This window comes from Protopterus annectens, chromosome 1.part1 (genome assembly GCF_019279795.1).
Source record: "Protopterus annectens isolate FY-2018-M chromosome 1.part1, PAN1.0, whole genome shotgun sequence".
Classification (NCBI taxonomy): Eukaryota; Metazoa; Chordata; order Ceratodontiformes; family Protopteridae; genus Protopterus; species Protopterus annectens.
In genome coordinates, this window is record NC_056726.1 from 1,637,351,831 (window position 1) to 1,637,378,246 (window position 26,416).

General features: G+C 40.8%; 1 protein-coding gene across 4 annotated transcripts in view; it reads right to left on the reverse strand.

Annotated features, from left to right (window-relative positions):
- RSPO1 (R-spondin 1) overlaps positions 1–26,416 on the reverse strand; it is a 1,604,559-nt gene that overhangs the window by 993,645 nt on the left and 584,498 nt on the right. For all 4 annotated transcript variants that reach the window (XM_044083734.1, XM_044083743.1, XM_044083751.1 and 1 more), the window contains one exon: positions 19,443–19,815. In XM_044083734.1, coding sequence (XP_043939669.1) covers positions 19,443–19,536 — 94 coding nt within the window. In that variant the 5' untranslated portion in view covers positions 19,537–19,815. The remainder of the gene's footprint in view (positions 1–19,442; positions 19,816–26,416) is intronic.

Here is a 26,416-nt window from a genome sequence, read left to right on the forward strand (position 1 = left end):
ACACGTACACATACTACCACACTCACACCACACACCGAAATATACGCCCAGACATACACACACACACACACACACACACACACACACACACACACACACACACACACACACACACACACACACACACAGACATCCACACAAACACATGCACACTGACATCCACGCACACACTGACATCCACACAACACACACACACACACACACACACACACACACACACACACACACACACTGACATCCACACACACACTTGACTTCTAAGGAGATGCCAAATAGGACTGGGCCCAGCATGGAGTTCATGGGTATTCTGCTGGTAATCTGTCTCCTGATGGAGGTGGTTGCCTGTGTTCCTTATTTCCATAGCTTTGCATATTAGGCTTTACTTTGTAAGCAAGTGGCTGGGTGGGTCACAAGTTTTTCGTCCATGACCTGGGCAAGAAAGGGAACACACACACACAGTATTCTAAACAGTGTAATGTAGAAATATGCTATATGTTATACGTAATACAATGAACTCCAACTATGCTGCACTCTTTCCACCTAACAGCTTGAGATTGCTTATCTATATACTAAACGTGCATACTCTCCATGTATGTGCCGATGCTTACACAGTGCATCAGATTTAGGATTCTTGCCTCCCCCTTTTGACAGTTGAGTGAGCATGCATACAACTGTTTACATTAGTGCAGCTGCATGCCTTTAACATGTATAGGACTGAGACTTTCATATGTAAGTTTTGTCTATTTCTAAGTGGTTGGGGTAATAGGGTGGGAAGGTGGAATTTACTCCTTTAGGGTGTAGTTGTACCCTGTAATTGCAGTGACTGTTTTACTCGCTGTTTGTAAACATGTCTGTCTGGTGTTGACCCTTGGCATTGAAGCTAATATTTTTGTGCTGGAATGCATGCCTTTTTATTTTAAATCTTTTTCTTATGTTTATCAGCCCATCTTGCAAACAAGGATTTACTTGTGGGCTATATTGGGTAAGAGGAAAACCTGTCCCCTTCAGTGACTACCCTAGTGTGTATAGCTTTCACTTTCATAGTATCTAAATAAAGACTGAAGGTAGTACATGTAAAAATGTTTGTGTTCAGTGTCATCCGTGTATTTAATGAACAGTTCACAGCCCATCCTGCCTGACAGCTGTCAGTCACCCAGACTGTAGTAGTCATGGTCGTACTTGTGTACCCCACTGGGCTGCCTTGGTACTTATGTTTGCATCTTTGTCCATTTTCTTCTAGGTGTTACTTGCCTCCCATGACTTTGAAGGGGTACAGTGAAGGGTAATACAGGTTAGCATTTGTGAACAAAAAGTTGAGTGGCATATATTTTATGGCTTTAGTGTAGGAGGAGATGAAATGTGTGAGCATTTATTTACACGGAGTCTGATTGAATGGAATTCATTTTTTAAAATGTGAGGATTGAGGGAGAGTTGATATGGGAGAACATTTCTTTTCACAGTGGATATATTTTTAAGATGAGCTGGTGAAAGGAGCAGCAGTGTGGTTAACTGTTTTGTTTCCACATGGTTGCAGCATTTAGACTGCCTTGGCAGTGGTTTATTGAAGATAGTTTTGGCACGCTTAGAGCTGCAATGACAGGAAAATGATGTTTAAGTGAGACACTGTACAGTATACCAGCTGGGTTTGTTCTTGCAGATGGCTGTTGCAGGTGGTAACTGTCCCGTGTACACCGACATTATCAATGTGCACTGCTGCATGAGTGGTCACTGGCACAGCTGCCCGACTGTACATAGTGTAAACTAATCCACTGTAACAAACTGGAGTTGGTGGCTTACTAGTCCTAATGAAGGCAGCAGGCTGCTGCTAGGAATACTGTTTTTCCCAGCTTACCTGTGTTCATCTGTGATTCTCAGACTTGTTGAGGAGGGGGCATGCTTACTGCTTTACTGTAGATAACATTGTTTAGCTAGGTGATTTAACCACAGTCGAAGTTGGCAGTAACCTATATCAGGTTTCATTGTTGTGATCCCCTGGTGTTAATAATGTATCCTGTTTCCTCTGGATCTTTGCCAGTAGTGCATTGCTCTGTTGCTTATTATAGGGTGTATGCATGAGTGAAAACAAGTCTTCCATTACTGATGTCTCAAAAACAAGTTTGTCCTCTGCTGGGTGGACAATCCAACTGTCCAGCAAAAGAAACTTATGAAACATTTGGTAGCTGTTTTGAAAACTGTACGAATCAGGTAGCACAAGTTATTTTTCTGTTGCGAAGATGCTTTTCTAGTTTTTGTGCCTGAGGCTGGGAGATGCTGTCCTTGCATTAAGAAACATTTTTATTTGTTCTAGGGTGTGCTGCCCTGTTGGCTTCTGATCTGACACTTTTTTCCCCTGATGAATATGAGAGCAGGATTTGATTATTCAGAACTACATGCTTGTGGGAACCTTGCCTTTCAGGGATTTGATTAAAAGCAGTCTAGAAGCAGGAAGCCTATCTGCTTTGATATGTACATGACTGCTGGCTGTGAATATTATGTGCTAGTACTAATATCTTGACTGTCTGTTACCAGAAAATAAACTTTAACACTGCATGTGGAGTCGTGTGTCATACACTGATGTTTAGCTCTGTTGGGGATTAACTGAGATTATTGTGCTTGGTCGCATTTCTCCCAGAAGCATACAGAGCTGCATTTGAGAGACTTTCATGATGTGGTTGATGTTATTCGTAATCACCGTTGCTATAGTACTAAATTTATAGTTATGTAATTTTCACTATCAATATCTGAAGAACCATTGATACTTCTCAATGCATTACAGTAGCCTATAAACTCCATCCCTTTTCTATGCTTGCTTTTATCCAATTTGTGGTTGTGGGAGGTGCCTGAATGCAATAACAAGGTATGCACATGTTCACATACCTATGGTCAGGCTTAACATTGTGAGGAAACTGGAAGCTCTGAAAATGCACATGAACCCAGAAAAGGGCCAGATTCCATGTGTGAGCCCTCATCTGAGAATGAAACCACAGGCTTGTGTGCACGAAGACTGCGACTTCCAGGAAAGCCAGCAATGTCAATTTTAGGTTCCTCTTGCACTTAATGTGCAGCCATGGTGTCTGATTTAAGATCTGATGTCAGTTTTTATTCAGTCCTCAACTGATGGGTTCAGATGCGACCCATCGGATCCGACTCTGCCGTTGCAGAATCTCATGGCAACACAGAACTCTTGAGCTTCTCCTTTACCCAGAGTTCCGTAACCCCAATCAACTCAGATCTTGTTTGCCACCTTCAGCGAAAGATGTGGTTGTTACACTCTCAAGCTGAGTTCGATAACTGCTTCGTAGTACTAGCATACACTGTTAGATAACTGCTTCGTAGTACTAGCATACGCTGTTAGATAACTGCTTCGTAGTACTAGCATACGCTGTTAGATAACTGCTTCGTAGTACTAGCATACGCTGTTAGATAACTGCTTCGTAGTACTAGCATACGCTGTTAGATAACTGCTTCGTAGTACTAGCATACACTGTTCGATAACTGCTTCATAGTGCTAGCATACGCTGTTACATAACTGCTTCATAGTACTAGCATACACTGCTAGGTAACTGCTTCATAGTACTAGCATACACTGTAACATAACTGCTTCGTAGTACTAGCATACACTGTTAGATAACTGCTTCGTAGTACTAGCATACACTGTTAGATTACTGCTTCCTAGTACTAGCATACGCTGTTAGATAACTGCTTTGTAGTACTAGCATACGCTGTTAGATAACTGCTTTGTAGTACTAGCATACGCTGTTAGATAACTGCTTTGTAGTACTAGCATACGCTGTTAGATAACTGCTTTGTAGTACTAGCATACGCTGTTAGATAACTGCTTAGTAGTACTAGCATACGCTGTTAGATAACTGCTTCGTAGTACTAGCATACACTGTTAGATAACTGCTTCGTAGTACTAGCATACGCTGCTAGATAACTGCTTCATAGTACTAGCATACGCTGTTAGATAACTGCTTCATAGTACTAGCGTACACTGTTAGATAACTGCTTCGTAGCACTAGTATACGCTGTTAGATAACTGCTTCGTAGTACTAGCATACTCTGTTAGATAACTGCTTCGTAGTACTAGCATACACTGTTAGATAGCTGCTTCGTAGTACTAGCGTACACTGTTAGATAACTGCTTCGTAGTACTAGCGTACACTGTTAGATAACTGCTTCATAGTACTAGCATACGCTGTTAAATAACTGCTTCGTATTACTAGCATACACTGTTAGATAACTGCTTCGTAGTACTAGCATACGCTGTTAGATAACTGCTTCGTAGTACTAGCATACGCTGTTAGATAACTGCTTCGTAGTACTAGCATACGCTGTTAGATAACTGTTTCGTAGTACTAGCATACACTGTTACATAACTGCTTCGTAGTACTAGCATACACTGTTAGATAACTGCTTTGTAGTACTAGCATACACTGTTAGATTACTGCTTCATAGTACTAGCATACGCTGTTAGATAACTGCTTCGTAGTACTTGCATACGCTGTTAGATAACTGCTTCGTAGTACTAGCATACGCTGTTAGATAACTGCTTCGTAGTACTAGCATACGCTGTTAGATAACTGCTTCGTAGTACTAGCATACGCTGTTAGATAACTGCTTCATAGTACTAGCATACACGGTTAGATAACTGCTTCGTAATACTAGCATACACTGTTAGATTACTGCTTCCTAGTACTAGCACACACTGTTAGATAGCTGCTTCGTAGTACTAGCGTACACTGTTAGATAACTGCTTCGTAGTACTAGCATACGCTGTTAGATAACTGCTTCGTATTACTAGCATACACTGTTAGATAACTGCTTTGTAGTACTAGCATACGCTGTTTGATAACTGCTTCATAGTACTAGCATACGCTGTTAGATAACTGCTTCATAGTACTAGCATACACTCTTAGATAACTGCTTTGTAGTACTAGCATACACTGTTAGATAACTGCTTCGTAGTACTAGCATACACTGTTAGATAACTGCTTCATAGTACTAGCATACACTGTTAGATAACTGCTCCGTAGTACTAGCATACGCTGTTAGATAACTGCTTCATAGTACTAGCATACACTGTTGATAACTGCTTCATAGTACTAGCATACACTGTTAGATAACTGCTTCGTAGTACTAGCATACACTGTTAGATAACTGCTTCGTAGTACTAGCATACGCTGTTAGATAACTGCTTCGTAGTACTAGCATACACTGTTAGATAACTGCTTCGTAATACTAGCATACACTGTTGATAACTGCTTCATAGTACTAGCATACACTGTTAGATAACTACTTCATAGTACTAGCATACGCTGTTAGATAACTGCTTCGTAGTACTAGCATACGCTGTTAGATAACTGCTTCATAGTACTAGCATACACTGTTAGATAACTGCTTCGCAGTACTAGCATACACTGTTAGATAACTGCTTCGTAGTACTAGCATACGCTGTTAGATAACTGCTTCGTAGTACTAGCATACACTGTTCGATAACTGCTTCGTAATTCTAGCATACGCTGTTACATAACTGCTTCGTAGTACTAGCATACACTGTTAGATAACTGCTTCGTAGTACTAGCATCCGCTGTTAGATAACTGCTTCGTAGTACTAGCATACACTGTTCGATAACTGCTTTGTAATTCTAGCATACGCTGTTACATAACTGCTTCGTAGTACTAGCATACACTGTTAGATAACTGCTTCGTAGTACTAGCATACGCTGTTAGATAACTGCTTCGTAGTACTAGCATACATTGTTCGATAACTGCTTCGTAATTCTAGCATACGCTGTTACATAACTGCTTCGTAGTACTAGCATACACTGTTAGATAACTGCTTCGTAGTACTAGCATACACTGTTAGATAACTGCTTCATAGTACTAGCATACACTGTTAGATAACTGCTTCGTAGTACTAGCATACACTGTTAGATATCTGCTTTGTAGTACTAGCATACACTGTTAGATAACTGCTTCGTAGTACTAGCATACACTGTTAGATAACTGCTTCATAGTACTAGCATACGCTGTTAGATAACTGTTTCGTAATACTAGCATACTCTGTTAGATAACTGCTTCGTAGTACTAGCATACACTGTTAGATAACTGCTTTGTATTACTAGCATACACTGTTAGATAACTGCTTCGTAGTACTAGCATATGCTGTTAGATAACTGATTCATAGTACTAGCATACACTGTTAGATAACTGCTTCGTAGTACTAGCATACACTGTTAAATAACTGCTTCATAGTACTAGCATACACGGTTAGATAACTGCTTCGTAGTACTAGCATACACTGTTAGATTACTGTTTCCTAGTACTAGCACACACTGTGAGATAGCAGCTTTGTAGTACTAGCATACACTGTTAGATAACTGCTTCGTAGTACTAGCATACACTGTTAGATAACTGCTTCGTAGTACTAGCATACACGGTTAGATAACTGCTTCGTAGTACTAGCATACACTGTTAGATTACTGTTTCCTAGTACTAGCACACACTGTGAGATAGCTGCTTCGTAGTACTAGCGTACACTGTTAGATAACTGCTTCGTAGTACTAGCATACACTGTTAGATAACTGCTTCGTAGTACTAGCATACACTGTGAAATACTATTGCTAGTATTTTCTCCCTTTCCCTTTGCTCCTACACTCCTTGTAGCTTTTAAAGGAAAAATCCACCTAAGAATTCTAAACATATTTTTTTCATTGTATCTTTGTTTTTGAGCCATGTTAATGCCTCAAAATCACTCCAAGTGCTTCTTTTATGATTTTAATGTACTTCTCTCAAAATGGCGGATGATGGGGCCTGCCTTGGTAAAGTGATCTTATTTTCTTGCTTTCATTCCCAGAATACATTTCAAGTCCTCTTTATATGACACATGCCAATCATAAGGAAGTGGTGCTGTTTTCTCATGGCATGAAAATATGGCAGGATTGTCATCTGAACACACCTTCTGTAACAGAGCTGCTTCTGTGTTTACCTGACTGAGCCTCATTTTAGTCTGCCAGCGCTTGTTCTGGGCTGTAAATGGCTGTTGGCTACTTGCAGCAAAACAAAGCCAATATAAAACAGCTTTTTGTAAGAGGAGCCTTTTGCAGTCCTAACAAACTTGACCTCCCCCCCCCACCACACACACTCATGCTGAGCTGTGAAAACTCTCACTGAAGTAAATGATCTTTCTGTACATTTACAAATGACAAGTAGTAGAATTCTAAACTTAGTCTGTCTGCTACTTCCCAATGCCTTTAGTGGGAGGATTTTTCTCTTGCATGAATGATGCAGACTTAAAATGTGTTTTACTAGTTCCTTAATTTCTGTCATGTTCCCCAACCCTTTTTATGTTTCATATTTATTTGTACTTTGGTAACCAGGAAAGTGAACTGGTCTCAGACCCTTTTCAGGCACAACTTGGGCTACACTGGCAACGATAAAGTGCATTTAATAATTGTCAGTATTTTTTCTTTGTATTGATAAAAACAAAGACATTGACCAAAATTGCACATGCAGCACATAGCCAATGTGTGACAGTGACCTACTAAATCACTGAGCAACATTTACTCCAATGTTAACAGTAGTAATGCTTAACTGTACTATGTTATAAATTCATTGTATGCACACATGGTTTCTGTATGTGTGCAAAGTACATGGGTACATGTGTGTGTGTGCATTTAAACAGTTAAGTACTTGTAGTAAATGTATGTTAAAGTAAATTCAACTATATATTATGGCTGCAGTTTGACAATGCAAGGACTGACTTAGTCATTGGGAATCTCTTTACAATGGGTCTGCATGTACCAGATATCCACCCCCCTCTGAAAGGATGGAACACAAAGCATAAGAAATCTGAAGAAACGATTCTTTGATCCGACTGCCTCTTTGAATCCAAAAGGCTCAAAAATTTAAAGATATCGTGGATCAGATCTCCTCTGATCAGTATCAGAAGAAACAATCCTTTTGATCCAACTGCCTCTTTGGAACCAAAAGGCTCAAAATAAAAAGATATCTCAGATCAGATCTTCTCTGATCTGATACAAAGATCTGCTGATGTGGTAATTTTACAGAGAACAAGATAATCCCCCTCATTGGATCCAGTTCCCTCTAGGTTTCCTTCTCTTTTCATAGAGAGGCCAAAATCTCCTTCCGGCATGTGCACCCACTCTTCCAGAAGCCTTACAAACTAAAATGTGGAGAGTTTAGTGAGAAACTCTGTACAGAGCCAGTCAATTATCCTTTTGGCTCCTACCCTATTAGGTCAGGAGATCTACACATACAGTACTCCATTGCCAGTTCCTCATCTTACTCCTTTCAAGGCCTTGGCTCCGAGTCATTCTTGCCTCTCTGCTTTGGTTCCTAGCATCCTTTTATCCTTGGATCCAAAGCCTGCTCTTCGATTCAGTTGGATCCGGAGCAGATTTTACCCTGTCGGGTCTGAGGTGCTTCACTCGACTCCAAGAGTTTTGCCTCAGTCTCTATGCCTCACAGCCTCGGCAGTGCTCAGTTGGGCTTTGACTTCAGCCTCAGGAGCAGTTTCCTCAGGGTAGGGTGGGACCATGGATCCAAGACTTGCTTTCTCTGATTCGGGGTCCTATCCCCCTCGGATCCTCTGTCTACATCTGTACCATCTCTGCGTCTGGAGTGTCAACTATCTTCTCAACAGGGACAGCAGGTACCTGATACCTCCCCAGAGTACCCCACTGAGGAGGTCCCTAAGAAGAAAACATGCAAGGGGAAGCATTTGGATTCCCTTGAATCTGTCATAGAAAATGCAGATATTGATGAGGGTGAATGGTCCCCACAATCATCTCCTGATGTCTCATTTGGAGACATCCTAGAAATCCTGAAATGGAGGTGGCTGGAAGCCACAAGAATCTATACTCCTGGAGGGATTCAGTACTGGCCCATGTACCTCCTGTGTGACACCACCCACTGACAAGCATATTAACTTGATCTCTGCTTATCAGCCACCAGTGAACCAATTCCCAGGAAGTCCAATAAAATCATGACAGCTTCATGGGATTGAGTTTTGGTTCAAGGGTGTGCCTGTTGATGCCAGCAGCCACCAAGAAGGAACTCAATGGAAGAAAGTTCCTCTGTTCATCCCCCCCCCCCCCAACAAGGAGCCCCAGGCAATGGACAGCTTTGGGAAGCAGATCTAACAGTTGTGCTAGTGCCTCCCTCCAGTATAATAATCAGTGGTATAGTTGAGGAGTCCCTTTCATCAAATTAAACTTTGACCTGAACCACTCTTGGTTTAAGTTTCAAGTAAACATTAATTTTGTTCCTTAAGCACCTTTTATTTATATTTATCCTTTGGATTATTCAAAGATTGGAGACTAGTAAGAGACTGCTGTTTTTGATGTGTCTATTCTGATATGCAAGCAGAGTGCATGTTTTTTTTAGGTTCAACACTAGATTTGTGCATCTGCATTGCTGTGCTAATACAAGTCTCTGAAATCAACCAGATGTTTAGGCTGTAATGCGTTCTGTTAAAAATCATTTGCTATTTTACCGTGTTTTTTTTTAAATGTTCAGTAGGCTTGTGTACCTCTCTGTTCAAATCTGCCCCAGTTACAGCCATATTTGAACTGGAGCCACTAATTTTTGTTCGGATTGTGCAGTGTTCTTAAAAGTATTCTTGGCACCACGTGCTTTAATTTTTATGGCACTTGCCTGTATTATTATTTGCGTAATTGCATTTCATGAGCTGCCTAGGTTCTACAATGGTGTTTGTTCAATTTCCCTCTGTCATTCCTGCAGCTTGTGCATCTGTGAAAAATGCAGTACCCAGTGGTTCCACTTTCTTATATCCATTACTGAGAAGCCCCCTTTTTGTTTGTGGAACCTTGGTTACTCTGAAGGTGGTTCATACAGCCTATCTTGATCTGGTCAAGGCCTTTGATACCATTCCCCACTCAGGAATCATAGAAAAACTTACTAAGCTAGGCATCGACCCCTGTGTCACTTGGTGGGTTGCAAACTGGCTCATAGAACCCACAGTGTGAAAGTAGCTGACTCCAAGTCAGACTGCTGACCAGTCACGAGTGGAGTCCTACAGGGTTCGGTCCTGGGTCCTCTACTGTTTGGTATCTACTTCTCTGAAGTCCAGGCCAACACTAAGGAACTCTGGCAAAGTTCACAGATGATTGCAAGTTGGGAACTATTAACTCCTAAAGTGATGACATCCTACAGAAAGGCCTCCATGAGACCTAACGACTGGTGTCAGAACCATGGCCTTAAGCTCAATGCCAAAAAATGTCTTCATCCCTTTTGGGAAACCTGGTTCCCTTGAATTACCACATTGATGGTAGTACACTGAACACCAAAGTTGTTATAAGAGATCTGGGAACACAAGTTGACAGCAACCTCTCTTTTGACCACCACCATCCAGGGTCCTGCATCCAGGAAGAAAGAGGTTGTTGTCTCCCTCTAATCTTCCTTCATTAGGTCAATTACAGAGTACAATGCCTCATTTGGTATGTACCTCACTAGACACCTGCAACAACTGGACAGGCTAAAAAAGCACCTCACAAAGAGGATCCTAGGCCTTAAACACTTGTCCTGTATGGACAAACTCAAACTATTCTCTGTCTCATATCACCTACTTAGAGGTGATCTCTGCTTGTCTTACAAAGCCATGTCTGACCCAGCTCTGTTAGAAATGCTACATTTAAGAAATCCCAATCTCTCTGCACTGGAGCTCTCCAGAGACCTCAACCTCATTACCACACTCAACAGAACATGCTGGAGGGACAGATTCATAACCCAGAGACTGCCCATGCTATGGAACAGACTTCCCATACATATCAAGCAGAACACCTCACTGGCCCTTTTCAAGAGAAATCTTGATGAGTGGATGGGAAATAGAAAATTCACCCGGGGATCACTCTAGTGACTCTACTCGACAGAGGCACTAGGGATTAAGGTTGGGTGGCACGATGCCAGGGTAGTCCTGGGGCTAGGCTTGTAAAGGCTCCAGGGCCATTAGCCTAATACACACCTATGAACCTATGAACACTGAGATCCACACAAACTCACACACACACACACACACACACACACACACACACACACACACACACACACACACACACACACACACACACACACACACACACACACACACACACACACACACACACACACACACACACACACACACACACACACAAACACATGCACACTGACATCCACACACACACTGACATCCACACAAACACACACACACGCGCACACACACACACACACACACACACTGACATCCACACACACAATGAGATCCACACACACACACACACACACACACACACACACACACACACACACACACACACACACACACACACACACACACACACACACACACACACACACACACACACACACACACACACACACACACACACACACACATACTCACATGCACACACACACACACACACACACACACACACACACACACACACACACACACACACACACACACACACACACACACACACACACACACACACACACACACACACAAGTACATGCACACACACACACACACACACACACACACACACACACACACACACACACACACACACACACACACAGTGTAGGGCATATTTTTTCCTTGCCAGCACCAAGCTATGTATGTACAGCCAGAAGGTAGAAGTGTTTGTCTTTTAGACTTGTGAGCTGATATGTGACCTATATATGTGTAATAAGGAGAAGTATATAGGTCAGTGGATCAGAACTATTTTATTAAGTATATAGGTCAGTGGATCACAACTATTTTATTAAGTATATAGGTCAGTGGATCACAACTATTTTATTAAGTATATAGGTCAGTGGATCACAACTATTTTATTGTGTTCAAATATAGAAGAATCTGATCTAAATGGCCAGGAGGCAGTAGTAAAGACAAAGCAGAAGCATATAGTGTACTGTGACTCTTCAGTTTCAGTGGTAGGAGCTGATGCCATCATTGAAGAGACTGACGCCATGTAATTATTGCAAATATCACTTCTGTGACTGCCTTTTATGTGACTTTTATAAATCAAAGTATGTATATCAGAGCACTTTGCTACTATAGTGCAGAATTTGCCATTCTATTAAAATGAACTGCACTGTCTTTGAATAGTACAGTTCTTGGTGTTTCAAATTTCCCTGTGGTTGGCTGAATGTGGTGTTAATACACAGAAGTAAAGGGGGTGTGGAGGGGAGAAAGCAAAGGTGCTCCATAGGGGATTGTAGGACAGTTCACCTCCATGAGATAATATGCTGTGTTCAATGGCATGATTATTTCTTGGCATAGTTACTTACATCTGCTTGTAAAGTTTGAAGTTTCAGTTTCTTTGTATGTGGTCACAGTGCAAGCTTTTCAGCGTATAAAGCTTTTGATGGGTAGGCTGCAGTTATCTGACAGTCAGCAATGTGGCTCTCATGTAGCAATATAAATCTCTCAAAGCGCTGGTATTTTTAAGGTCTGCTTTATACAAAGCATTGCATTTCTTAAGGTGGTACAGGGAAGATCAGAGAAACATGTCCAGATCGAAGGAATACATACACTTGTAAGCCTCTGCTTAGTGTAGAAGACAGGAGGCACAGAGGGTTTATTTAATAAATTGATTATTCTTTACAAGCGAAACAGCCATGCCAACATACTTTTGGAGTACTCACACTGGGGGTAAGTAATTGATCTACAATCTAAGGAAAGTGATGCCAATTTGAAGACAGATCTCTGGAGACAGTATTTTATATACAAAGCAGTAATGGTGCTCAGTTTTCCACATAATGCAAAGACAGACTGTAGAATTGTTTACCAAAAATGTAGGCTCTGCTGCTATATGAGCTGGGACAAGGATGGTGCTGTGGAAAGTCATGCATGAATTTGACTCGTTGGGTAGTTTGTATGTTTTTTTTCTAGCTTAAGTGCTTTTCTACTCCAGCATGTGTATGAGCCAGCAGTATAGTTGAAATATGAATTACATTTCATCAAGCTGAAAAGCATACCAGACATCAATCGATGAATAGCATAAACAGAGGCCGACTTGATAACACTCAGCAGCTGTGAAAAGTTAAAACTTATAACTAGCAAATAGCATCTTGTGAGCAGTAAATAATGTTTACAAAATTCAAACAAAAGTGCTCTTCACAAAAACTCTTTGCAATGAAAATAGTGAATACATTCAAAATTACTGCATCAATGTTATATTATGCTATGATGCAAACAATTTCAGAAGTATTTTCTGTACTTTTCCGTTAAACCCCTACCACTCTGCGCTGCTGTGTTTTGCCAGTATATCCTTGCGCTGGAATCTACTTATTAGGGCAGACTTCCTTGTTCAAATATGAAACTGGTGCTTAATTTAACAAGCGACTTTAACATAGGTTCATAGGTAGGTACTAGGCTATCTCCCCAAGGGCATTTATAAGCCTAGCTACAGTGTGTCAGCTTTCGCCACCCCATTGATTAATTAACTGAGTCTCTGTCAAGAAGAGCCAATGAAGTGATCCCAGGTGTGTATTTTCTGTTACCCATCCACTCGTCAAGGTTTCTCTTGAAGAGTGTTAGTGAGGATCTCTGCCTAATGTAGTCAGGAATTTTGTTCTAAAGCATGGGGAGTCTCTGTGACAGGAATCTATCCCTCCAGCATGTTCTAATTATTGTTGTGGCGAAGTTTAGCTCACTAGAACGAGTGGCTTGCAGAGACTTGGATTTCTTTAGGTGGAGCATGTCCATCAATTCTGAGTTGGACATGGCTTTGTAAGTCAGGCAGAGATAATTTTTCTATAATTCCCGAGTGGGGAATGGTGTCAAAAGCCTTGGTGAGGTCAAGGTAGGCTGTGTGAACCACCTTCCCCTCATCTATGGTCTTGGTGACTGTCTCGGAGAAGTCAACCAGATTTAGTAGGCATGATCTGCTCTTACTGCTCTTAACAAAGCCAAACTGGGAGGGTGGCCTAATGGTTAACGTGTTTGCTTTACAAACACAAGGTGCAGGGTTTGAGTCTCACAAGGGATAACTGGTTAGGCTTAAAATGGCTTGCAAGGGCAGTTAGCCTAGTACTAATCTATTAACCTAACACCTCTGAGTAAGCGATATTCCACTGAGTACAGCCGGAGTTTTTCCAGTCGGGCTGCATAGGACATATGTTTGAGGTCAGTAATCCTCTTGGTGAGGTACTTTTGTGGTCTTTTCAGCTGTTGGAAGTGTCTTGTGAGGTACATCCCAAATGGGGCATTGTACTCTATGATGGGTCTGATGAGTGACGAGTAGAGGGGCATTATAACCTCTTTATTTCTAGATGTGAACCCTTTCATAATTAGATGGGCTACATAAAAGGATTTCCTAACTACTTTGGCAATATAATTGTCAAAGGAGAGTTTACTATCTACCTGGGTCCCCAGATCTCTTATTACCTCTTCTCTATTAAGGGGGCTGCCACCTATGTGGTAATTCATGGGTGTTTTGTTTTTCCCAAACGGGATGACTATGCATTTTTTAGCATTTAGCTTGAGACCATGACTTTGACACCAGGTGTCCGTCTCAGTAAGGCCTTTTTGGAGAATGTCCATATCAGCTGGAGGGTCAATTATGGCTCCCAGTTTGCAGTCTTCGGCAAACTTGGTTAGCCATAGTCCTCCTGTGTTTGCCTGTACTTCTGAGAAGTATATTCTGAACAGTAGGGGTCCCAGGACTGAGCCTTGTAGGACACCACTTGTGACTGGTTTAGAGTCAGACCTGGAGCCTGCTATTCTTACCATGTGAGTTCTGTCTGTAAGACAGTTGGCAACCCATCTCATGACGTAGGGGGTTATGTTCAGGATAGTGAGTTTTTCTATAATTCCCAAGTGGGAAATGGTGTCAAAAGCCTTGGTGAGGTCAAGGTAGGCTGTGTGAACCACCTTCCCCTCATCTATGGCCTTGGTGACTGTCTCTAAGAAGTCAACCAGGTTTAGTAGGCATGATCTGCCCTTAACAAAGCCGAACTGGGTCGGGTCAAGTGTTTGGGGGTTGCCATTGTCTTTGTTAATGAGTTCTATGATGATGTGCTTCATAGCCTTGCAGACCCAGCTAGTCAGGCTTATGGGGTGATAGTTACCAGGGTCCGTTGTGGCCCCTCCTTTGTGGAGTGGAATAACCATTGCTGTGCGCCATTCTCTGGGCACATAGCCTGTGGAGAGGCTGAGGTTGATTAGTGTGTTTAGGTGGGGGGGGGGGGTTAGTTCATTCTGTAGTTCATGCAAGACGCAGCCTGGGACACCATCTGGCCCCATTGACGCTGTGCTTTTGGCTTTTGAAAGGGCTGTTTTCACCTGTGTGTCTGTGATTTCCGGGACACTACACTTTTCCAGTATTGCTGTGGGCTCTTTTGGGGATGAGAGGGGGGTGAAGTTTGCACTGAATCTATCTGCCAGGATGTTGGCAATATCAGTAGGTTCAGTATATTTTGTGCTATTTTGCACTAGCTCAGAGCATATCTGCGAGTTGCCACTTAGATTCTTGACATAGCTAAAGAAGGCTTTGTGGTTATCTTTCGAATCCTAGGCTATTTTTCTTTCGAAGTTAACCTTGGATGATTTTATGAGGGACCTCAGTTTCTTACTAATACTGATCAGGGATGTCTTTCCTTCTTGGGATTTGTTTATTTTCTGAACTAGTTTCCTCCTTCTATTGTATAGCCTGTTAATGGCAGGGGTCCACCAGACTGGTTTCCTTCTCTTAGGGGAGTGAGTCTTGGTTTTGCTAGGGATGGCATGATACATGCATCCTTGTAGGTGCTCAAAGAGTGCATTTGTAAAGGTTCCTTCATCTTGGACACTGTTATCCTTTAGCGTGGGGGCTGTGAAACTTACCACCTCTGTCTTAAGTAAGGTGAAGTTTGCTATAGAAAAGTTTTTCACTGTGGTTTCCTTGGTTGGGGGTGGTGGTGTAGTGTGGACATCCATAGTGATTAGTTTATGGTCTGATCTAACCAGTGACAGGTTGACATCCGGTGCGGAACATCTGTCGCCCATGTTGGTGATGACCAGGTACAATATGTTTTCACCTCTGGTAGGGGAGTTTACCAGCTGATCCAGGGCATTTGAGTTGATAAATTCCTGGAAGCGCTGGACCTGGGAGTTTGTACTTGAGTAATTTTCCCAGTTAACGGTAAGGTAGTTGAAATCACCAAATATAAGGGTGTTCGGTAGGACCTTCATGTTTTCCAGTGTCTCCAGAAAGGCGGAGTGGTGGTCCTGGGTCATGAAGGGTGATCTGTAGCAGGCCACAATTTGCATTGCAGATTTGCCCGATGTTAGTTTCACATGGATGATCTCAGAGGTATCATGCTGTGCCACTAACCTGGAGATGTAGGTATCCTTGATGAATATGGATACACCCCCTCCTTTTGTGTTTCGGTCCATGTTCTGTGGCTGAAATGTGTGGTATGAGTTGTAGCCCGGTAGTGCTGGGATGCTCTGTAGAGCCATGAACCAGGTTTCAGTTACTGCACAGATGTCAACGTTCTCCATAATGAGGAGTGCTTTGAGCGCGTGCATTTTAAGATTCAAACTCCTGGCGTTGAGTAGCATAACCCTCATTTTTTTATTTGTGCTGTTTACAGAGGTGGGTTTGACTTTTGAGCCTTCCCTAAAAAAGGCACTATGGGGGCAGCAAGAGCCTTGGCCAGTATTCGAAAGCCTAGGGATGACAGGTGCAAGCCATCTCTTGTGAAGCAATGAGGCTTGTCGAGCATGTCGTCCCAGTCTGACAGACACTGGATCCCCTTTGAATGACACCAAAAGCTTAGCCAATTGTTGAAATTGATCATTTTTCTTTATACTGCAGTATCATTCTTGATGAGGGCAGGATGCTACTCAGGGTCAGAGTCATACCCGCCTGGGCTACATGATCAGAGAGCTCTTCTATTTCTCTTTTCATGTATTCCAGGGAGGTACGTCTCAGGTCATTCACACTAACATGAACAATGAGAGAGTCATATTTGTACTTGTTCTGGAGTGATCTGAGTGCTTGTGTTATGTGGCGGATTCTGGCTCCTGACAAGCACCTAACAGTAACCTTCTGCTTGCCCAGCCTAGTGAGTGGGATGACAGTGTGCCTGACTATAGAGTCACCTATTACTAGTGAATTAGGTATGTTATTTCACCTTAAGGGCTGTGATTGTGTGGCACACTGATTTTGTGTTTTCTGTGTTGTCTGGTTTGTGATGGGAGGTGCAGGTTTTTTGGGTGTCTGCTTTGGAGGTCTTTGATGCTTTTGCAGGTTTTTATTTAGAGCCACCGAGTATGATTTCATGTATTTATGTGTATTTTTTGCCAGTGCTGGTTTAGTATGTCTATGTGAGGCTGGAGGTGTGGTGCAAGTGTTAACCTTCTCCTCATGACTGCCTGTTCCAGTCTTGGGTGGAGAGCGCTTAGCCTCTAATTTAGCTATATAATTGCATCTCTCGCATATGTTAATGTTTTGTGGTAGGAAGAAAGGGTTGTCTGTGTACATAAGGCAGTTGTAACATTGCCTCAGGATACCCAGGTTCACCAGCTGGACTGGAGAGTATACCTGAAATTGCCCTTTGGTCATGCCCGAATAGTAGGGTGAGCTGCTTAGTAACTTGGTTGGTGAAGGGTGAATAATGAGCCTTGCCCTGCTGGGCAATCAAGTGTTGGGGTATATTAGTGCTTGCTATTAGGTCTGAGCAAGTGCTGGACTGTAGGATGCTTTTTAAGTGCTTAGGTTGAGAGTTAGACTACTTTCAAAGGACAAAACCGAAGAGGAGACTTGGTGGAGCCGGGAATAATTTAGCCATAGCTAACCGGCACTGCCCAGACTTGCAAAACCGTGCAAACGTGGTTTTTACAGCAGGGAAATGAAAGAGATAGAAATGAACCCAAGATGGCCTAGAAACTACTAACTTCTGGGCTGGTGCTTTTCCACATTACAGCATGCATTGCAAAACAATCAAAGCAATTTGTATGAACTGTAAGCACTTCACGCTGTTTCTGTTTTGCTATATTTTAACCTACCATCTCTCAAAAGGGTTATTTCACCACAGTTTAACTTACATCACATTACTACATACTGCACATCTTACATGTTTAACCTATTTCTAAGCACAATTATGAACAGGGGAAAAAAACGGCAACTGCTACCAGCTACTTTAACAAAACAGTTGAATGTACTTATTACGGCAGACTTCCTTGTCCAAATCTCAAACTGGTGCTTCATTTAACAAGTGACTTTAACATCTGCTAGTTTTCGACATCACAGCATCTATTACAACAGAATCAAAGCAATAGTAAAATAAAACAATTTCTCTAAAGTGTAAGCTTTTGTCACTGTACTTGTTTGGTGTAGGTCATAGCTAAAACAGTACTCCACCCACCCGATAAAGTTGAAAATGCAAGGAAAGCTCCTGTAAAGGACAACCTGTGTAAAAATGGACTGGCTTTCTAGAAACATAACATGCTCCAAACATAGCAGTGCAAAGTGGTAGGGGTTTAACCTTCTTTGTGTATTTCTTTTTATGTAATCTTTGTCAGTGTTGTAGGAAAGAAGGCAATGCAAACTGCCAAGGAAATACCGACAAAACACAGCAGCGTGAAGTGGTAGGGGTTTAATGGAAAAGTACCGTATTTTCTTGTAGATGTTAACAAACACATTTCCTTATCTTGGAAGCCAAACAAGAAAGTCTAGCATAGCAAATATTCACATTTACTCTGCTAGACATGAATTGCCATATAGCTTCAAGCAAATCCTTTCTGGATGCTTGATTTGTGAGATATTGCAGATGTATGAAAGTTATACCTATTTGTATAATTAACAACATAAACACTACTAAATACCTCTCAAGTTGTATAAGTGACAGTGAAAGTGTTAAGCGTTCTTCTGATACAATATGTTTTAAATCACTTGGTTACAACAACATTAATACAGGTATTAAATATTACAAGCTATCATAATGACTGACTATAAACAGTTGCACTGTTGCAAATTCTATATGGATGGTGACAGTATATCTTCCTCTGTTTCACAATGAGATTTGATATGAGGTGCCACAATATTATGCAACTCAGTTATTAAAATATGAATATAAATACAACAATATGAAATATAACAGAGAAACAATAGTAAATACTCCATTTCAGTGCATCTCAGGAAAAAAATAACAGTGTCATTTTATTTCTCACAGCCTGCCCTTAACGTATTACCTGCCAATAATTGCTGAGACTCTTGATTAGAAGCTAGCTCGTTAACTGTCATTACCTACTGGGTCAAATGGAAATACAACAAAAGGTGCTAAAGGTGCTGACAAGTTAAGCTAGATCTAGGTTGCTATTAATAGTATTAGCAATAGCATGAAATAGTTGATAACTTAATACATGTGTAAACTGACACTAGTGCATTAATATGAGTAAAAGGGAAGGCATATTCACTTACTCCACTTCTGTCTTTTTTCACTGATGTCCTTTCTGCTGCCTGTGTAATCCATCAAACTCAAGAAAACCACCACCACAATCAGTCCAAACTGCATAGTAACTTCCCAGCTCCGTAGCCTTATAAAGCAGGCTGATTGGAGGAGTCAGTTTCAGTGTGTTTACTGGTGCTCTCTGGGCTTCTTCAGAAGTGCAAGTCTGTACATGTCTGGTACCCAGCCATAGCTACAAACCATGATGTCAGTAACAGGACACTGGGTGATAAGTGACATAGTTTCACTTTCAGCCCCATGAAGTCTGCAGGATTTTGAAAATATCCCACCTGTGCCTCTGAGGGTATTACATGCTGCTGCGTTTGGATCTGACATCCGAGATTCCTACAACAGAAAATATAAAGGAGCACCTGTTAATCATAACCAGAAAACATTTTCCAGAATGGACAGTAAATAAAGAATTAAAATGTTTTCCCCATCAGCCAACAATAAAATTCCAGTAGAAGGTTTTAATAGCAACATACTTAAAAACAACAAAACTGTTTGTACTTCTTAATAGTACTGATTAGACACATTTACTGGATTCCATGCATAAAGACTGCAACTGCATTCAATTAAAAGGAACAGCATTTTTATGCAACTTAATATGTTTGTGTGTGTATATGTGCCTCTCTCTTGTCTGCGCTTGCGATTGTGTGATAGGTCAATGTACTGCTGTTGCTTTTCGAAACCAGCGATTGGTTTAGCATGTTAACATTATGGCCCTAGGTTTAGAAATGGAACTAGTAAAGTTCCAATACAGCTAAGTTACTTATGCAGCTGTCAATTTTGTCAAAGATCCCACTTTATCAGATAGTTCTAAAAGTTGTAGAGGTGTTAGGACACCGAATCAGTGTTGATGCACTGTACACTTGCAATATTAGTTTTCTTTTGTTTATGAGCATTGAGAACATAACTCATAGGATTGTAGTACTGTGCTAGCTGTCCTTGACGGCCATTTCAAGCCTAGCCATTTTCCTTTTTTTAGTGCTCGAATTAACCTATCCCATTTGGTTAAAGATTCACGTTACCCATCCCATGGTAGATAATTATACGGTGCCCTAATGAAAGTAACTGGGATCATACCATAGATAACTTGAGGGGACCCATGCATGGGATAAAACATTTAGGAGTTGCATCTGTCCAGTCCTGGATTAAATTTTCTGTTTTCCATCCATAGATCTAAGCTGTGCTTGAATATGGACAGGGATGAACTTTGTTTTATGTGGATGGGGAGTCTATTCCTGAGCAGCAGTTTTTTCTGTGAGATATACCTACAAACATGTTTTTATATAGATTTTTTAAAATGTTTGTGTTTTAAGTTGAACAATATTTTTTCTAGTTATAAGTAACTGTGCTTTCTAACAAGCATAGGAGTGATGTTTTACTGTGACTTTAATTTATAATTTGCTTTTTGGTTGGGGTTGGTTGCCTAGAGGGGTGTGTCTGTAACTAATAGCTTTAAATGCAACAAAGATGAAGGGCTCTTTTACTCTGATGATGTCTGACTATGTATGTGGGTGAAAGCGCTAAGTTATCTGTTCATATGTATAGAATTATTATGTGTTTTTTTGCTTGTTTTGTCTATTAAAGTTTGCAGTGTCTGGGGAGCTGAGCCAGTTTATTATTTACAAGTCTCTGGTGTTACATTGTGTCGGCTGGTAGTTTACTGTTCTTCTGACCGGCTTCTTTGATCCTGTTACCTTTGGTGGACAACAGCTATGGTGCAGCTCATGCCACAGTATGTTGAACTGACTAACCAACTAGTTCATTTATTTAAGGAGAAAGGCATGGCGGTCAACGTTCCGAATAATATTCAAACGGAGGAACCATTGTTGACCGAATCGTAGGTACAGCTGTTTACTCTTCACACACCCCCTTCTACTAGCAGTGGTGAAGCGGCAGTTAACACTTCATTGAATTTGGTGAATAACAGGGGGTTGACAATTAACAACCAAGTCACCAGAACAAACTGCTGTTCACCTAAAAACTTTGATGCACTTCTTAGGGCTCCAGCTATGGATTGGAAGCCAGAAGCCGGACAGCAACCGGAACCGGGTACTTTAAAGGTACAATCAGGTCAATTCGAAAACAAACTAAGAAAGCTGAAAGCCCAACAAATGGATAACGTGTTCCTGGAGAAATCTCTTGAGCTCAAACAAGTTCTGAAGGGGCTCAGGTTATTTAAACTGCCGATGGGTTTTGAAGTAGGTACGGATGGTTTCAAGGAACTATTGGCCTTCTATGACCAGACAGGTATGGAATTGATGAAAATTATTATTCGGAATAACATTAATAGACTAGAGACTTTAAAGGAGGAGCTTGGTTTACTTAACACTAACATAACGAAAGATTTGCTTTTTGAGTTTAACAAAAACAAATATGACAAGATTATTTATGAAACAGAAAAGTTTGTGAAAAAAGATCTTGAGACTAAAATGGTTAAACTCAAAAGGGGTACTAGTGACTATGCTACTAATCAGGTATACATGCATTTTAAGTAATTTAAACGTGTAAATGGTAGCTCTAGTTTTTTGACTAATGTCAACACAGCGGGTAATTCCCGACAGGATATGTACAATGTCGGTGGGCAAATTGTTGATCAATTTGAGGACGAATCACTGACTGAGACTGCAATATACCATGACAACAAAGTTTTTTTAGATCCCCACCCCATAAGGCGCTCGGAACGCATTCAAGAGCGCAATCAGCAACACGAGAGGGGCAGAGGGCAGAGACAATACAACAAGAGTAGGTGGTCTCGGATGAACAAGTGACCATCTTCAACAGTGACATTAAATTACACAATGAGGCTGGGTTACAGCCACTACATCATGGTATTTTGTGTGACAATTTTAGTGACAATTTTTGTAACTTTTTTTGTGACAATCAAAGGCAACAATGTTTTTCCTCTGTCTTAGAATCTTTCAGAAATTTCACCAGTGAATTGTTCACATTTGTTAAACAATAGTTTAGATAGTGTAACAAACACTGAGATTGAGGGGAAGAATGCCACGCAGATATTTGGGAGTGACTTACTTGATTTAACTCAACAAACTATTATGACATATTCTTGTAATTTAGTTAAAGTTGACAGTGTTAGCGTTTACAACTTCTCTAACTTAGAGTTAACAGATAACTATTTGTCTCTATTCAAGAAGGGGTTTACATTTGTCCCTTCCTTTAGAAATGAAACAGCCAAATTACTGGTTAACTTCAAGATGTATACTAGAACAGTTAAACTTGGAAGTATATTTTTACAAAAAACCTAGTCCAACCATTGACAATGTGATTGGACTAAAGAGGTTGAGTACCTTTATACTTCCTGCACACCCATGTATACACATCTTCGAGAAGTTGTGTGAGGCACAACTTAGAAGAATGTTAAGGGGACCAAGGAGGGAACTAGATAACCTAACACCTGGGGAGAGGTTTTGTCTTTAAGAACTAACTACCACTAATTTGTATAGAGTCATGAAACCTAACAAAGGAGGAGAGGGGGTGATCATGTCTAACACTGACTACTCAAACAAGATGTACAGTCTTCTGAGTGACACAAACACATATGCCAGAGTATCTAGGAATGAAATGTGTATGGCATACATTAAAATTGACTGGCATCTTTACGAGTGGTTAATGGAGGGGATCATAGATGTTAATGAATACCATTATGTGATGGTTGAATTCCCAGTGACCCCCTCCATTTTTGGAATTCCAAAAATTCACAAAAATCAGAATGACCCACCCTTTCGCCCAATAGTGTCAGCAAAAGGCTCCAAAACAGAAGCAATGGCCTCCTATGTAGATTTTCATTGTAAAGGTATTGTTAAAAGTTTGCCACATATCCTGAGGGATTCATAGCACTGCTTGGAGGTTATAAGACAAAAACAAACCTTTGAACTATTTTTGATGGTGACAATTGATATTATAAATCTTTTTTCGATCATTCCTCAGGTACAAGGTCTGGAAATGTTTAGTAGGAGTTTGGACAAATATAGTGGTTTCCATACTGTGTGATAGTAGATCTTATGGAAATGGTTCTGTCAAACAATTTTGTTGGATTTGAAGGTGAACTATTTAGACAAGTGGCAGGAGTTGCCATGGGTGCTAGGTGTGTGCCAATCTATGCCAACTTGGTACTGGCGGAATGGGAGATGGAGAAGGTGTTCCCTACTGAGTATATGAAACAGGTAATGCTTTATCTGCGTTACCTTGATGATATACTAATTTTTTGGACAGGGAGTAGGGACGAGATCCATACATTTGTTGATTTTCTTAACAACACTACCCCATTCTTAAAATTCACCTACACTATACATGGGGAAACATGCAATTATTTGGATATATTGTTATACAAAAACATGCATGATGTTAGCCTAAATTCGAGTATATATCGCAAGAAAACTTATTCTAATAGTTTCTTGCATTTTCAGAGTTGTCATCCCCACTATATTAAGAAGAACTTGGTCAAAGGCTAAATGGTTAGATTATCCAGGCTGATTAGTGAGGATGAACGGCTAAACATTGAGTTGACCAGATTGACTGCTATGTTTACAGAAAGGGGTTATCCACAAGAAATTTTGTCCAGAGTTAGAAAAGAAATAGAAACTAAGAGAATTACATCCTTTAAACCTATTTTGCATGGGGGTTTAACGAAGGAATTCCAGGAGGGGAATGAGTTGGCTTCAGAGTCCCATGCACAACACAAAAAACGGGCTATGATTTTGCCATATAATGGACAGGCAGGACAAATTATTAGAATTATTAAGGACACTTGGCAAAGTTCTTTTGACAGTGATACTATAAGTATTATAGGTAACACCCCAACTTTTACATATAGTAGGGGTAGGAACCTCAAAGAATTGATGGAAGCTGAACCTAATATTGAGACATATAAGAGCTCCAAAATGAGTAAATGCGGAGTTTGTAGTATATGTAAGCTTATTAATAATGGCCCGTATGTGGCGGTTCAAGGCTTCTATAAAACTATTAGGTGTCCTGGATTCTGTAACTGTAATACTAAGATGGTAGTGTATGTTGCTACATGTTTGAGCTGTTCTACTTTCTATGTTGGGAAAACAACAAGAAAGTTAAGGCTCAGAATCCTGGAACACCTAAGAGAATTCAGGAACAAAAGAACTAACAATGCCTTGTATATGCACAGTCTGAGTTGCCCTAATTTTAAGAGATTTCTGTTTTTCGTAATAGACAGAATTCCATTTAATGACAAAGGAGGTGATTTAAAAGTTTTACTTGAGATGAGGGAGTGCATTTGGCAGTTGAGGCTGGATGCATCTAGACCTCCAGGCATCAGTCTCTAGCATTTTAAAGTACAAATCTACATTTGTTTGAAGAATGTTAAGCATTATATTATTATTATTATTTTTTTTTTTATAATTTTTATTTACTACTTTTATACAAACATGTTTATATATAGATTTTTTTAAAAATGTTTGTGTTTTAAGTTGAACAATATTTTTTCTAGTTATAAGTAACTGTGATTTCTAATAAGCATAGGAGTGATGTTTTACTGTGACTTTAATTTATAAATTGCTTTTTGGTTGGGGTTGGTTGCCTAGAGGGGTGTGTCTGTAACTAATAGCTTTAAATGCAACAAAGATGAAGGGCTCTTTTACTCTCATGATGCCTGACTATGTATGTGGGTGAAAGCGCAAAGTTATCTGTTCATATGTATAGAATTATTATGTGTTTTTTCGCTCTTTTGGTCTATTAAAGTTTGCAGTGTCTGGGGAGCTGAGCTGGTTTATTATTTACAAGTTTCTGGTGTAACATTGTGTTGGCTGGTAGTTTACTATAACTCATACCACACTTTTTGGCCATCTAACCTGTATTCATTAAGGATATCCACACCTCCAGGCTAGTTGCTCAGCATATTGCAGCCGAGGTTACCCAAGTGCAACTAACTATGGGCAAAACTGCAATCCAAATTGTAGCTTGCTACAGATCCCCCTACCATGCCCCAGGATTCCCACTCCTCTTTTCTTGATATACTGGAAAATATGAGGGTTCAACCAAATACCCTAATATTGGGAGATTTCAACTACCCCCCCCCCCCATTAACTGGGAAAACTACTTATGTACCAGCTCCTTCACTCAGCGCTTTCTGGAATTCATAAATTCCAATGCCCTGGATCAACTTATCCACACCCCCATCAGGGGCAACAATATCCTAGACCTAGGCATTACCAACATGAGTGACCGGTGTTCCACACCTGAAGTCAACTCCTCGTTGGTCAGATCCGACCATAAGCTAATCACCCTAGATATCCACATCCCACACCCACTGCCCATTAAGGAAACCATGGTAAAAAATTTCTCCAAAGCCAACTTCATGTTTCTTAAGACAGAAGTGGTGAACCTCATGACAACCATGCAGATGGGCAATACAGATACGACTGCTGAATACTGCACAAATGCACTCTATAAGCACTTACATGAGTGCATGGATCGTGCTATCCCAAACAGAACCAAGATGCTATCCTCCAAAAAAAGGAAGCCAATCTGGTGGTCCCCTGCCATAAACAAAGTCTACAACAGAAGGAAGAAATTGTTGCAAAAGAGAGTAAAATCCCATGAGTGGAGGAGCTCCCTGGTCAGCCTCAGCAAACAGCTGAGATCCCTTATAAGATCCTCCAAAGCTAGCTATGAAAACAAGACTGCCACTGATTCTAAGGGCAACCACAAAGCATTCTATAGCTATGTCAAGAATCTCAATGGCAACACCCAGATCTGCTCTGAGTTACTGCACAATGGCACAAAAATTACAGAGCCAACTGATATTGCCAACATCCTGGCAGATAGGTTCAGTGATAACTTTACCCCCCCCTCTCACCCCCTAAAGGTCCCATATCTATACAGGAAGAATGCAGAGTCCTTGTAATCCCAACTTCACAGGTAAAAGCAGCATTCTCTAATGCCAAAAACA